The sequence below is a fragment of the Centropristis striata genome, chromosome 8 (assembly GCF_030273125.1).
Source record: "Centropristis striata isolate RG_2023a ecotype Rhode Island chromosome 8, C.striata_1.0, whole genome shotgun sequence".
NCBI lineage: Eukaryota > Metazoa > Chordata > Actinopteri > Perciformes > Serranidae > Centropristis > Centropristis striata.
In genome coordinates, this window is record NC_081524.1 from 5,825,450 (window position 1) to 5,839,507 (window position 14,058).

Consider the following 14,058-nt stretch of genomic DNA (forward strand, 5'->3'; position numbering starts at 1 on the left):
TTCAACTGGCATTCTCAGCTTGTCTACATATCATATATAAATAAAGTTATTACTGTAAATAAAACATGTATTTTCAATAAATAGATGGACTCCAGAGGGTTAACTGTACCGATAAATATCTGATCCCATCTCCTTGGATTCTGAGGATTGACTTCCCTCTGAAACTGTGATAAGTGATTCTGATTTAATGCAGAAAAGTGCTCCAACAGGGCAGAGCAGACATCTGGGATCAATATGAACTGTGGGGTCTGTGCTAATCATCCCTCGCTGCAGGTTTTATGGACCCAACTTTCTATAAACCTTTAGGATCTAAGCCTGTATTAACATGACTCTATCAGCCTCACTCTTCTCCTGATAGTAAAAATAATAATAAAATAAAAGTATCACTGAATCATCACTCATATCCTGCATGACTGAAATATGTCACTTACAAAGGCCTGGTTATTAACCCTTTGATGCACAACATGGGTCTAAAGTGACCCGACAGAGTTTTTATGTTCTATATATTTGTAATAAATTAATTTCATCATTCAGTATTCCAGGTTTTCCTCAATTAGTTTGTTTTTTTTGTTAGTTTGTTTTGGTCATCATACATCCTAATTTTATGTTTTCCTTTATTCATGTTTTTTTTTAATAAAATCCCTTTTTGTAACACTACTCTTCTAATGCACAACATGGTCAAAAATGACCCATATCCATTTTTTTTTAGCTTAGTAGCTTGTTAAGCTAACTACTTAGCTAACTTCTTGGCTAAGTATTTAGCAGAATAGCTTGCTAAGCTAACTCCTAAGCTAACTTTTCGGCTAAGTAGCTTGCTAAGCTAACTACTTAGCTAACTTCTTGGCTAATTACACAAAAAGCTTTTTTCTTCATAAAGTATGAGAGGCAAAATGGAAATAATGATCTGTTGTTACCAAAAACAAGATATTTAAAGAATACTTGGAATGTTAATTGATATTAAAAGATAGAGCACAGAAACACACAGCAAGCATTAAATAACATGGCAGGAGGGGCGACTGCCCCCCCTCATGCCTCCATGGTTAAAAAAGCGCGCTAAAGTGCCTCTAGAGTGGTGAAAACGAGAGGAAGTGCCTTATTGGCTGCCCTTTACACATGAAAAAACTTGATTGCCCTCTAGGGTGCCCCTTTATACAATAAATGATGATGATGTGCCCTCTACAGTATCACCAAACTGTGAATAATGTTATGTGAGATGTTTGCTCTCATTTAGCTCTCAAAGTGCACAAAATAGATGCATTTTACTTATAAATGTACACATTTTCTCCCGGGGGGGCATGCCCCGGACCCCCCTAGATGGCTTGGTTCGATACTTTTAATGTCTTTTTACTATTGCTTTTAATTTGCGTGGTGGTGGGGCTCCATGTTGTGCAGAATGTGCCCTTTTTAATTTTTCACCCCTGCCCTTCTAACAGTCTGAGTCCACCACTGTGTGAACTAGACTCAGCTCTCTTTGGGGTGAAATTGTAAATGACATGACTGGCTGGCAGCCTTTACATGTTATATCAACTCTAGATGTCTGACGGGTCGGGCTAGGTCTGCCTGTGTTAGTCTTGTCATGTTAAGAGCCTAAATACAAGTCACACTGCTTGTTTTTGCATTGAGGGTTGACATTTTCGTGAAATGTTACTTGAAGCCATCCTTTCTCAGATGTGTTCCTGTTTTTTAACTTGATTCTGGTGACTCAGGAAACATTAACTCTGTGGAGTCTTTTTATGTCTTTTTTTTGTCATTTTGTGTCTTTTTTGTGTCTTTTTTAGTCATTTTGTGTCTGTTGTTGTGTCTTTTTTATTTTTTTTGGTCTTTTTTGGGTTAGGGTTATGTTGTGTCTTTTTTTAGTTATTTTGTGTCTTTTTTGGTCATTTTGTGTCTGATGTGTCTTTTTAAAGTTATTTTGTGTCTTTTTTAGTCATTTTGTGTCTTTTTTTGGGTCATTTTGTGTCTGTTGTGTCTTTTTTAGTTATTTTGTGTCTTTTTTGTCATTTTGTCTTTTTGGTCATTTTGCGTCTGTTGTGTCTTTTTAAAGTTATTTTGTGTCTTTTTTTGTCATTTTGTGTCTTTTTTGGTCATTTTGTGTCTTCTGTGTCTTTTATGGTCATTTTGTGTTGCTGAATATCATAAAGACCTCAGGACAGGATGCTTTAAAACTCATAGCTGTTAAAGTTGAACCTGTTTGTAGAGTGCATGTACCACATGATACAGTTAACATCTCTGCAGCTCTTCCTCTGACCCCTCCGCTGGCCGCCACCTCCCCGCCCGGCTCCTTCTTACAATAAATCCAGAGGGGGCCGTGTGTGGAGCTGACCCCCCCAGTGAAAGTGCCATGGAGCAACTCCAGATGTGAACATCCTCCCTCCCTCTCTTTCTTTCTTTCTCCCACACTTTTTTTCTTCTCCCACTTCCACCACCAGTCAGCCCCCCTCCCTCCCCCCCTCCCTCCCCCATGCAGCTACGAGTTTTCCATTTCCTTTTTTGGTGAAAAAATCTGAAACGCAGGCAGGGAGGAGGACATTTCACCAATGTCGACAGGAGAGTGTATCTGGCGGTCTGTGTATGTGTGCTTCATCAAGGCGATGAAACAGTCGACTCAGCATAAACAACGGTGCACATTCAGACACACACACACACACACACAAACACGGATACACAGATCTACTAACTCACTCTCCCTTTTTCTCTGTCTCTCTACAGATATCTAAAACATACAGCCACACACACACACACACACACACACATATATATATATATATGTATATATATATATATATATACACACACACATACACACACACTCTTGTACTTCTATCTTTGTGAGGACCCTCATTGCAACAGTGAATTCCCTTGCAAGATTATAATAGTTTTGGATTTTTCATTAGTTTTAGTTTTAATTTTGTTGTGATTTTTTGTTTTCAAATTCAGTTAGTTTTAATTAGTTTTAGTGTTTAGTGTGTTTGCTAGTTTTAGTTTAGTTTTTATTAGTTTTAGTTTTTTGTAATGGGGTATTTGTTGAAAGAGGTCACACTAAATTTTGCCTTTATTTCCTTTGTCTTATCATCTTCATGAAGTATGAAAAAAGTTGACAAAGATGAAAACGAAGGCCATTTTCATTATAATTTTAGTTACTTTTGTAACCACGCAATACAGTTTCAGTTAATTATCATTATCGTGTAACCTTTAACCCTTAAAACAAAGTCTGAAATCTCAAAAAGGCCTTTAAATGTCCCCACTTTGCAAAAATGTCCTCACTCTGTTGGCTAAAAATGTGTTCCGGTCCTCACTATGTAGGAAGGACAAGAACACACACACACACACACACACACACACACACACACACACACACACACACACACACACACACACACAGACACACAGACACACAGACACACACACACTTTTTACTCTCTTTTATTACACACACATGGTTTCTCTCTCTAACACTTTCTCATACACTTTTATGCCCTTCCCCCGGTGCACTCGCTCTCACATCTTTCCTAGAAAGACTTTTCAAACATCAGAAGGGTTTTCTCCGGCCGAGACAGTAAACACAAGTCCACAGAAAGCTATGACCTCATAAACTAGTAATGGATGTTCCACCACAAACACACACAGAATATAAAAACTGCCCATCAAACATCAGTCAGTGTAAATTTATTTAATAAGACTTCACAAATAAAACTAACCATGTAGCATTTAGCCGGATCAATTATCTTTTTTTTGTTTTTTACAGTAAGTTCATACTGTTATCTCCTCAATGCCATATTTTCCATCTTATAAAGCATATTTGCCAACTCTGACTCACCAGCATCAAAGCTGAAATAGTGAAATATAGGTGTTGTTTTTTTAAAAACAAATTTTCACATACATGTATCAAACTAACAATGTAAAACAAAAACAGCGTTAACAGCAACAAAATAATTATCGACGCAAATCAAACATGCATACTCCTGCAATACACATTGCATTTCATTTCATTTCAGCTTCTTTTGGGTTATAAATGCTGGCTCTTTGAGCGACGGTGATACAAATAAAAAGAAAGATTCATTACAACAAATGAAAAAAAAGACAGAAATAAGATGAAACTTGTAAAAAATAAGTGTCATTGCAAAGTTCAACAAAAGCAGATACATGACAAAAAAGTGGTCTGTGTGCCATGTTTTTTTTTAAGTTGTGTTTTTATGTGCACATAACATGGTAGCAGGAGAATATCATATAAAAAGTGCAAATGACTTTATTGATCATAACTACCAGAAATTGATTACCTCACTGAAAGCATAACCAGCAAAGTTTTTATACATTTTCTTCTTGTTTTTTTTAAACTTTCTGACAATTAAAATGCTTAAAACTGCAGTTATAAGAGCATTAAAACAGTACCTCCACCATACGCTGAAATACAGACTGTAAAGTTTACATACTAGACTTTATCAGTGTTTTGTGTCTTCTCTCCAGAGCCTGACCTCTATACCTGAAGTGACAACTTTTACAACCTGGTCTCACAGGAATCCGTGAAATAGCCACGGATTCACTTAACTCAAAATCCGTGGAATAGCCATGGATTCGCTCAAATTTCCGTGAAACTGACACGGATTTCTCTATTCCAACATACAAAGTGATTATGTACATTCACTGAGTGAATATTTAGAAAATAAAACATATATTTCTCACTAGAAATGTAATCAAAATCCATTTTTATGCAGAAACTAAGTCAAAATATTGATTTTTTCACTAAAAATGAGAGAACTGTCCGGCATGTTTTTTATTCTGACCGCCGGGACCTTGAAAGTCACGTGACTTGGAACAAACCAATAGGATTAAATATCCATGGAATAGCCACGGGATATGACTGTCATTAACTTGCATTGTAGCGAAATCCGTGTCAGTTTCACGGAAATTTGAGTGATTCCGTGGCTATTCCACAGATTTTGAGTGAGGCGAATCCGTGGCTATTTCACGGATTCCTGTGAGACCAGGTTCAACTTTTTATATATATATAGATATAAAATATGATGGATTTTCTTTGCAAAGTGACTCGCATTTTGCGTTTCTTTGGTTCAATAGTACATAACATTTAAAGTAATGTTATTCTTAAGGCACTCAATAAACTTTGTTTCACAAAATCATTAACTTTTTGGTTGAAGAGGAACTCTTTGTGGTTGTTCATGGAAACATTGCAGCACTAGCTCCTGCATGAAAATGGGGCTCGGATAGGAACCACGATGGTCTGATCTCTTTATATAAAAACAACCTGAGAGGCAGCATTTGTTAGCCTGCGTTACCTTCCTCGGTAAGGACTCGGGGTTCTTGAAATGCTGTGACGGAGGGTGAAAGGTAAGTCAAAGGAAGAGTGAGAGTGTGGTAAAAGGGGCCGCTCTATAGGTTGCTGTTGCAGTCGCGGCACAGGATCCTGTCGCCGTCGGGGAAAAAGCCGGCGCCCACCAGTGAGGCAGAGCACTGGGAGCAGGTGAAGCATGGCTGGTGCCACTGGCGGTCCTCGAATGAGATGTACTTCCCTCCTCCAAAACCTAGGAGCAGAAGAGCAACGAGACAGAGATTAAACGGTGTGTTGAGCTTTGAATTCAGACTGAAATTGCAAAAAATATGTGCATCAAAACATAGCCTGGCTAACGCTAGACTAATCACAAATGAGATCTAGTGTGGAAACCAGCAATTCATTTCTCCGTAGAGGAGGTGTGGTTTACGATCCTCCAGAGCCGTTTATTGGGCGCTACAAATGTCTATCATAAGCGTCTGTACATAGCCCTAGCCAATCGTATCAGTTATACCAGATGACGTATGTAGAGTGACAGAAATTGATGTTTACATAGCCAGACTAGCCCATCGCTACTTTGAGACTAAAATGCTCAATTCTGCTTCTGCAACGTTTTTCTGCAGCATGTTCTGACTCTGGCTGCTCCGTAGTTTCAGCTCACAGTCTACCGGCAGTGTTGGTGTGTGTGTGTGTGTGTGTGTGTGTGTGTGTGTGTGTGTGAGAGAGAGAGAATGTTGCTGCTGCTTTGCTTCTCCAGTCCTCGCTTTCTGCAAGATTATTTATTTTTACGCCTTATTCCCCCTCATGTCATTCAGCCACACACATCCACTGATTTTATGGTCAATAGACGAGCTGCTGGGGGTCTCTGGGCGGCTCCGCTGTCCCCCGGCTCGTAGCCAGATCACCGTGGTTACAGCAGTGAGCGGTAGCGGGGCTAGTTGGTAGATTAGGTTTTGGCCAAATCCTGTCGGAAGCAAGGCTAAAACATCCTTTTTGGTGGTGAAACAGGAGTGTAAAGTCAAACTTTGTTCTTCTTTTAAAATAAACTTTCGTTCTAAACTATTTAAAACGCCGTCTACAGCTAAAGAGAGTTTCGCGTCTGCTTGTAGCCATGTTGGATCCGTTAGAAAACTACAAAACTACAAGCTTCCGTCTGCCGAGTAGTACGCGTCATCGTCTTGCCGTCCCTCCCGGTTCTGTGATTGGATCCCTAAAACAGGGCTAAGAAACGGCTGTAGATACCAGACCGTCATTTTGTGTCTTTTTTGTAATTTTGTGTCTTTTTTTGGTCATTTTGTGTCTTTTTTTGGTCATTTTGTTTCTTTTTTTAGTCATTTTGTGTCTTTTTTTGTTATTGTAAACGTCATTACCTAACTCCGTTATTTTTTATTTATTTATTCCAAACACTGTTGAGAGGCGTAGCTCCCCATTTTTGATGTCCACTGAAGTTACCAAATATGGTTCTTTGCCCGATAATAGTATTTTTTTAGCCTTTAACTCCAACCCAATAATAAAAAGTAGCAACTAAGGCAGAACAAATCAATGTTATCAGGCAGAGGATAGTGCTGTAATCTTGCCTGTGATTGGTTTGCTGCAGGCTTCACACTTCTTGGCGTAGAGGCTGCCGAAGCACTTGAGGCAGTACGGGTTCTCGTCTCGGGAGGTGAAGTGTTGACCCGCCAGCTGCGTCTTACAGCTGGTGCACACAAAACACTCCTTGTGCCACGGCTCGTCCCGATAGGTCACACCACCTTTAGCCAGGGTCTGAAAATGAGAGGGGTCAAAGGTCACAATGGAGATCATTCAAATCCACTTATTAGAATGCATCACCAGGATAAATCTCTCTCGTGTTTCACATGTTTGAATGATTTCTGGTGGTACTCGGGTGAGATTCATCATCATGTGCAGAACGTGTTCTCAATTGTTTCCCCCTTTTTATTTGAACCTGTGTATCTCTGTAACATAATACTAGACAGCTTTAGTCATGGAGGCAAGAAACTGCTTTATATACTCAAAATGACCACAAAAAGACACAAATTGACCAAAAAAGACACAAAATGACTAAACAAAGACACAAAATGACCAAAAAAGACACAAATTGACCACAAAATGATCAAAAAATGACAAAAAAAAAGACAAAAAAAGACCCAAAATGACCAGAAAAAGACCCAAAATGACCAAAAACACACAAATTGACCACAAAATTATCAAAAAAAGACACAAAATGACCAGAAAAGACACAAAATGACCAAAAAAAGACATTAAATGACCATCAAATTGACCTAAAAATGATCAAAAAGGGTCTGTGGTAATTCTTTCGATCGTTATATTGACCTTTTTACAGCGCGTGCAGCGCGGGGCGAACTTGTCCTCGTAGCAGGACACGCAGTAGTGTTCGTCCTTGTCGGGGATGAAGGACTTGGAGCCGATCGGCTGTTCGCAGCTGTGACAGATGAAGCAGCCCTCGTGCCACGTGGAGCCGGCATACTCCAGCTTCCTCGTACCTGGCGGAGCAGACACAGAAGGAATGAATGAATGCTCTATTTCGGTTACAAAAAAACAAAAACAAATAAAATAAAATCATGTTTTTACAAAAGAATCCATCAGACAGCAACAGAAAAAGGAATAGGCTGAAGCCCCACTAAAGGCTTATTTTTGCCTCTCCTGTACCATCAACATGTATACATTATATACATTACATTAACTGAATAATTCACATTGTTACAAAACAATGATAGCTTAAACTGAAAAATCAAATTCAATCAAATTCATTATAACCCTTGATAATTATAGACTTTAACCCTTTATCAGGCAAAGAACTATATTTGGTAACTTCAGGTAATATTTCGAGAAAAAAGTTGCAAATTTACTAGATTAAAGTGGCAAATCTGCGCGAAAAAAGTTGCAGATCCACAAGAAAAAAGTGGAAAAAAAAACAACCTTTCTCTCCGAAATTCAATTGTTTTTTTTTTTTTTACACATTCTGGCAGTATGTAATACCCTCCAATATTCTCTAGGGTGGAAATTTTCAATTAGTGCACTATTAAGGGTTAAAGTGGTGAATCTGGGAGAAAAAAGTATTTTTTTCCCACTTTTTTCTCGTAAATCTGCGACTTTCTTTGCGCAGATTTGCCACTTTAAATCTCTTAAATCTGCGACTTTTTTTCCTTGTAGATTTGCCACTTTAATCTAGTAAATTTGCAACTCTTTTCTCGAAATATTACCTGAAGTTACCAAATATAGTTCTTTGCCTGATAAAGGGTTAAAGTCTTCTTGAAAACTAACATAGAATTACACTTTATCTTTATTTCATCATTTAGTCCATTAATCCATAATTTTACACCCAAAACAGACACACATCTGTACTTGAGATTAGTTCAAACATTAGCATTAACACCCTTAAGTTAAAGAAAGAAAAAGAGTAAGTAGGATGGAAAGAATGGCAGAAAGCAGAGCAGACTTTTTTTCTGCAGACTTTTACCATCCTTCATAGGATTGTTAAGCCATTTTGGTGTCTTTTGGTGGTAATTTTATTGAACTATGACATGATACACTTCAGTTGCCTGAAGGCATATAAAACTAATTTTGTTTCACTAAGATTTATTTTATTTTCAATCATAACACCACAGGTCCCACACTTCTTCCCCGCTGCTGGAAACATGGCTGCAGGCCTCACAGAGAGGGATAATGCCATTTTTTCCCCTGCGTGTCCCCAACCAATCCATCTTCTGTTCCCTGGCTGTTGAGTTTTTTATTATGCTGCTTGGTTTATCCTATAGTGACGCAGCGGTTTGTGTGGGAACGACATTTTGCATTAACGTTTCCCTGCTGCAGGCTGTGTGCTGCGCTGTTCTCTAGTCAAAAACTGAAAATCCCCTGCAAAAACATTCCAGGTTATAAGCTTACGGGAATTACAGTGGCTCAAGGAGCACAATATGAGCAGTTAGGTTTCAGTATTTGATAAATGGAATAAAAATTATTTCACAAGCATTCCAAAGACTCAAATTGACCACAAAATGACAAAAAATGACCACAAAAAGACACAAATTGACCAAAAAAGACACAAAATGACCAAAAAAAAGACACAAAACTGTCCTGTTCTTTGTTCTGTATAAAATGTTAAAAATTCCTCAATAAAAAGTGAATAAAAAAAAAAGCCAGAATCAAATTGACCACAGAATGATCAAAAAAAGACACAAAATGGCCCAAAAAAAGAAACAAAATGACAAAAAAAGACACAAAACTGTTCCTGTTCTTTGTTCTGTATAAAATGTTTAAAAAAATCCTCAATAAAAAGTGAATAATAATAATAATAATAAAAAAGTCAGCTTCAAGTCAGAGACTCCTTGGAAAGTAATAACTTGCTACTTTGGGATTTGTCAGAAAAGACACAAATTTACCCAAAAAAGAATCAAATTGACCACAAAATGATCAAAAAAAGACACAAGATGACCAAAAAATTACATAAAATTAAGCAAAAAAGGACAAAAATTGACCACTGAATGATAAAAAATGACCACAAAGACACAAAATGACAAAAAAGACACAAAATGGCACAAAAAATAAACAAAATGACAAAAAAGACACACAATGACTAAAAAAAGGAAACAAAATGATCAAAAAAGACACAAAATGACCAGAAAAGACACAAAATGACCAAAAAACCCCACAAAATGACCAAAAAAATACATTAAATGACCATCAAATTGACCACAAAATAATCATAAAGTTTTTTTTTTATTTAATTGGGAATTAAAAATTATTTCACAAGCATTCCAAAAAGAAAAGCTTTAAAAGCAATTTGAAATGATAAAATTGGTGTAATATACTGTAGGATGCCTAAAAGGGGGAAAAATGGGTGAATTGTATTCTTACTGATTATGTATTATGTCCTGACAACCCAATAAAGATATATATGAAAAAAAAAGAAAAAACTCGAATGAAGAAGAAATCCGTTGTCATGGCAACATAGTGGAAGAGGAAGCACTGCAGAAAACTTTCTAAGCAAATGATCTTAAGAGAAATCATTTACATGGCGTTTGTGTTAAGCTTCTCTCTCCTCCTGAACCACTTCAGCCGAGCGTCCTGATATTAAACAAAGACAAGTGTGTGTGTCTGTGTTTGAGGGTGAGCATATTTTTATATGATAGCTGTTAATTCTATAGTCGGAGGAGAGGGAACACTATCTAGATTTGTAGTCACAATCTTAAATGACACGGTGAAGAGTTTGTAGCAAGGTTATAACAGTTTTGGATTTTTCATTAGTTTGAGTTTTAATTTAATTTTTGTTTTCAAATTCAGTTAGTTTTAATTCATTTTTGGAGTGAGTTTGCTAGTTTTAGTTTAGTTTTTATTTTTAAAAAAAGCTTAGCTTTAGTTTAGTTTGTATTAGTTTTAGTTTTTTGTAATTGGCTATGTGTTGGTTGCAAGATTCAAAGAGGTTATAATAAGTTTTGCCTTTATTTCCTTTGGTTTATCCACTGAATTCGTATTTCTTTGTAGAATTTATATAGATGATTGAAATAATAATTACAGGGCCAAAAAATCTCTTTTTTTCAGTGTAGTTTTCGCCAACTATAAAAACCTTGGTTTGCAGTAGGACTAAATCCCAGGAGCGTTCCTTGTTAATATGTCTTTAATCTGATCACTTTCTAGTTAGTTTTAATTTGTTTTTAGAGTGAGTTTGCTAGTTTTAGTTTAGTTTTTACTTTTTGAAAATGCTTAGCTTTTAGTTTAGTTTTGATTAGTTTTAGTTTTTTTGTAATTGGCTATGTGTTGGGTGCAAGATTCAAGATCTTTAAAAATAAAAGCTATATCGTGAGAATAAGGACATGTGTAACATCCCTCCTGCAGTATACACAGGTAACCTCACCTTGTGGTAACCTCACCTAGCGGTAACCTCACCTAGAGGTAACCTCACCTAGAGGTAACCTCACCTAGCGGTAACCTCACCTAGCGGTAACCTCACCTAGAGGTAACCTCACCTAGAGGTAACCTCACCTAGCGGTAACCTCACCTAGAGGTAACCTCACCTAGCGGTAACCTCACCTAGAGGTAACCTCACCTAGAGGTAACCTCACCTATCGGTAACCTCACCTAGAGGTAACCTCACCTAGAGGTAACCTCACCTAGCGGTAACCTCACCTAGCGGTAACCTCACCTAGAGGTAACCTCACCTAGCGGTAACCTCACCTAGCGGTAACCTCTCCTAGAGGTAACCTCACCTAGAGGTAACCTCACCTGGCAGTAATCTCTCCTAGAGGTAACCTCACCTAGCGGTAACCTCACCTAGAGGTAACCTCACCTAGCGGTAACCTCACCTAGCAGTAACCTCTCCTAGAGGTAACCTCACCTAGAGGTAACCTCACCTAGCGATAACCTCACCTAGAGGTAACCTCACCTAGAGGTAACCTCACCTGGCAGTAACCGTTCCTAGAGGTAACCTCACCTAGCGGTAACCTCACCTAGTGGTAACCTCACCTAGCGGTAACCTCACCTAGCGGTAACCTCACCTAGAGGTAACCTCACCTAGCGGTAACCTCACCTAGCAGTAACCTCTCCTAGAGGTAACCTCACCTAGAGGTAACCTCACCTGGCAGTAACCTCTCCTAGAGGTAACCTCACCTAGCGGTAACCTCACCTAGAGGTAACCTCACCTAGCGGTAACCTCTCCTAGAGGTAACCTCACCTAGCAGTAACCTCACCTAGAGGTAACCTCACCTAGCGGTAACCTCACCTAGCGGTAACCTCACCTAACAACAGAAACACAGAGCTAATGGAAAAATGGCAAAGCGTCAGGGAGACGAAAATGCTTTTATTTGTTTTTAGAGTGTGTTTGCTAGTTTTAGTTTATTTTTTATTTTTCAAAAATGCTTAGCTTTAGTTTAGTTTAGATTAGTTTCAGTTTTTTTTGTAATTGGCTATGTGTTGGGTGCAAGATTCAAGATCACTTTCTAGGAGTATTTTTCCTTCTCAAGGTGACTGACTGAGCATAACTTACACTAAAACTTGCCATGCAAATGTGTGATCTTCATAAGAAAACACCAGATTAGCTGCAGTGGAAATAAAAGGGAATGTCAAACTCTTCCTGGAAACATTTGCAGCTTTATGAGGGCTGTGTCGGCTGCAGGAATAACTTGCTTATCTCCTGTTATCATCAGTCTGCTGGCAGCCCACCAGCCCTGGGGATCTGGCTTACACACAACAAGTCAAGCAGACTGGCAATTACTGCGTTACATTCAGCACTGGCTGCTGCTCAATCGCCTCCGTCTCTTTCTTTTTTCTAAAAAGCCCTATTTCCTTTGTATATCTGCTTGATCTGTTGCTTTATACTTTTGTATTTGTCCCTGCTTCCTGGAGTCTGCCATGTCATCATTTTCCAAAGTCATTTGCCTTTCTATCTTGAAATTTGAATTTGTATACTACATGGAAAATAACATGCGGGACAACGAGACTAATGCTTAGTGGCTGAGTGAAGTGCCATAACGCTGTCAAATGCATTACACACAAGGTATTTTACATGTCGCTCCCACTTTCATTTCAATCTCAGTTGATATGACGAATTTTGGACAAGTAATGAAGCAGACAACAACTAAAACATCTCTCTGTTCGTGCAGTTATATATGTTTTTTATATTTTATTGTTACTTTTAATCTAAGTCCTTGCTATCAGTTTAAAGGTCCATTCTGACCTCCTGAGTGTGTAACAGTCAGCTTCAAGCCAGAGACTCCTTGGAAAGTAATAACTTGATACTTTGGGATTTGTCAGAAAAGACACAAAATTACCCAAAAAAGAATCAAATTGACCACAAAATAACACAAAACGATCAAAAAAAGACACAAAATGACCAAAAAATGACATAAAATTAAGCAAAAAAGGACTCATATTGACCACAAAATGACCACAAAAAGACACAAATTGACCAAAAAAGACACAAAATGACCCAAAAAGACACAAAGTGTCCAAAAAAGACACAAATTGACCACAAAATGATCAAAAAAAGACACAAAATGACTAAAAAAGGAAACAAAATGACCAAATAGACACAAATTAACCACAAAATGATCAAAAAAAGACACAAAATGACCAAAAAATTACATATAATTAAGCAAAAAAGGACTCGAATTGACCACAAAAAGACAAAAAATGACCACAAAAAGACACAAATTGACCAAAAAAGACACAAATTGACCAAAAAAGACACAAAATGACCCAAAAAGACACAAAGTGACCAAAAAAGACACAAATTGACCACAAAATGATCAAAAAAAGACACAAAATGACCCAAAAAGACACAAAGTGACCAAAAAAGACACAAATTGACCACAAAATGATCAAAAAAAGACACAAAATGTTACTAAACATTTACTAAATGAGGTCATTAATAGGGGCCTACTTTAAATTGAGCAAATATGCTAAGCAGAGCTAGTTCATGTTACAGAAAAAGCACTAAATCGTTTTAAAAGCAGTCACAAACAGAAAGAGAATAAAATCTCAACATCAGGATTCCTCGATGCACAAATGTCTTTCACCTTTACCTGGCATGACGACTTTGTCGCAGGCGACGCATTTGGAGGAGAACTCGTTACAGTAGCAGTCGTTGCAGAGCAGCGCCTCGTCCTGGCTGGTGAACGGCTCGTCGGCCAGCGAGCGGTCGCAGCGGAAACAGCGGAAGCAGTGCTCGTGGTAGTGTCGGTCCTCGTAGAAGAGCTCCTGGCAGCAGAGCAACAGGGAGGAAACGCAGGTCAGTTCAAGAGCTTCATTATAATGAGGTC

At 38.1% G+C, this 14,058-nt stretch overlaps 1 protein-coding gene across 2 annotated transcripts in view; it reads right to left on the reverse strand.

The window, feature by feature from the left end:
• Window positions 1-3,655: 3,655 nt before the first annotated feature.
• Window positions 3,656-14,058, reverse strand: part of fhl3a (four and a half LIM domains 3a) — a 52,685-nt gene continuing 42,282 nt past the window's right edge. For both annotated transcript variants that reach the window (XM_059339546.1, XM_059339545.1), the window contains exons 3-6: window positions 13,822-13,996; window positions 7,619-7,788; window positions 6,862-7,048; window positions 3,656-5,537 (exon numbers count right to left, since the gene is read on the reverse strand). In XM_059339546.1, the coding sequence (XP_059195529.1) occupies window positions 5,386-5,537; window positions 6,862-7,048; window positions 7,619-7,788; window positions 13,822-13,996 (684 nt within the window). In that variant the 3' untranslated portion in view covers window positions 3,656-5,385. The remainder of the gene's footprint in view (window positions 5,538-6,861; window positions 7,049-7,618; window positions 7,789-13,821; window positions 13,997-14,058) is intronic.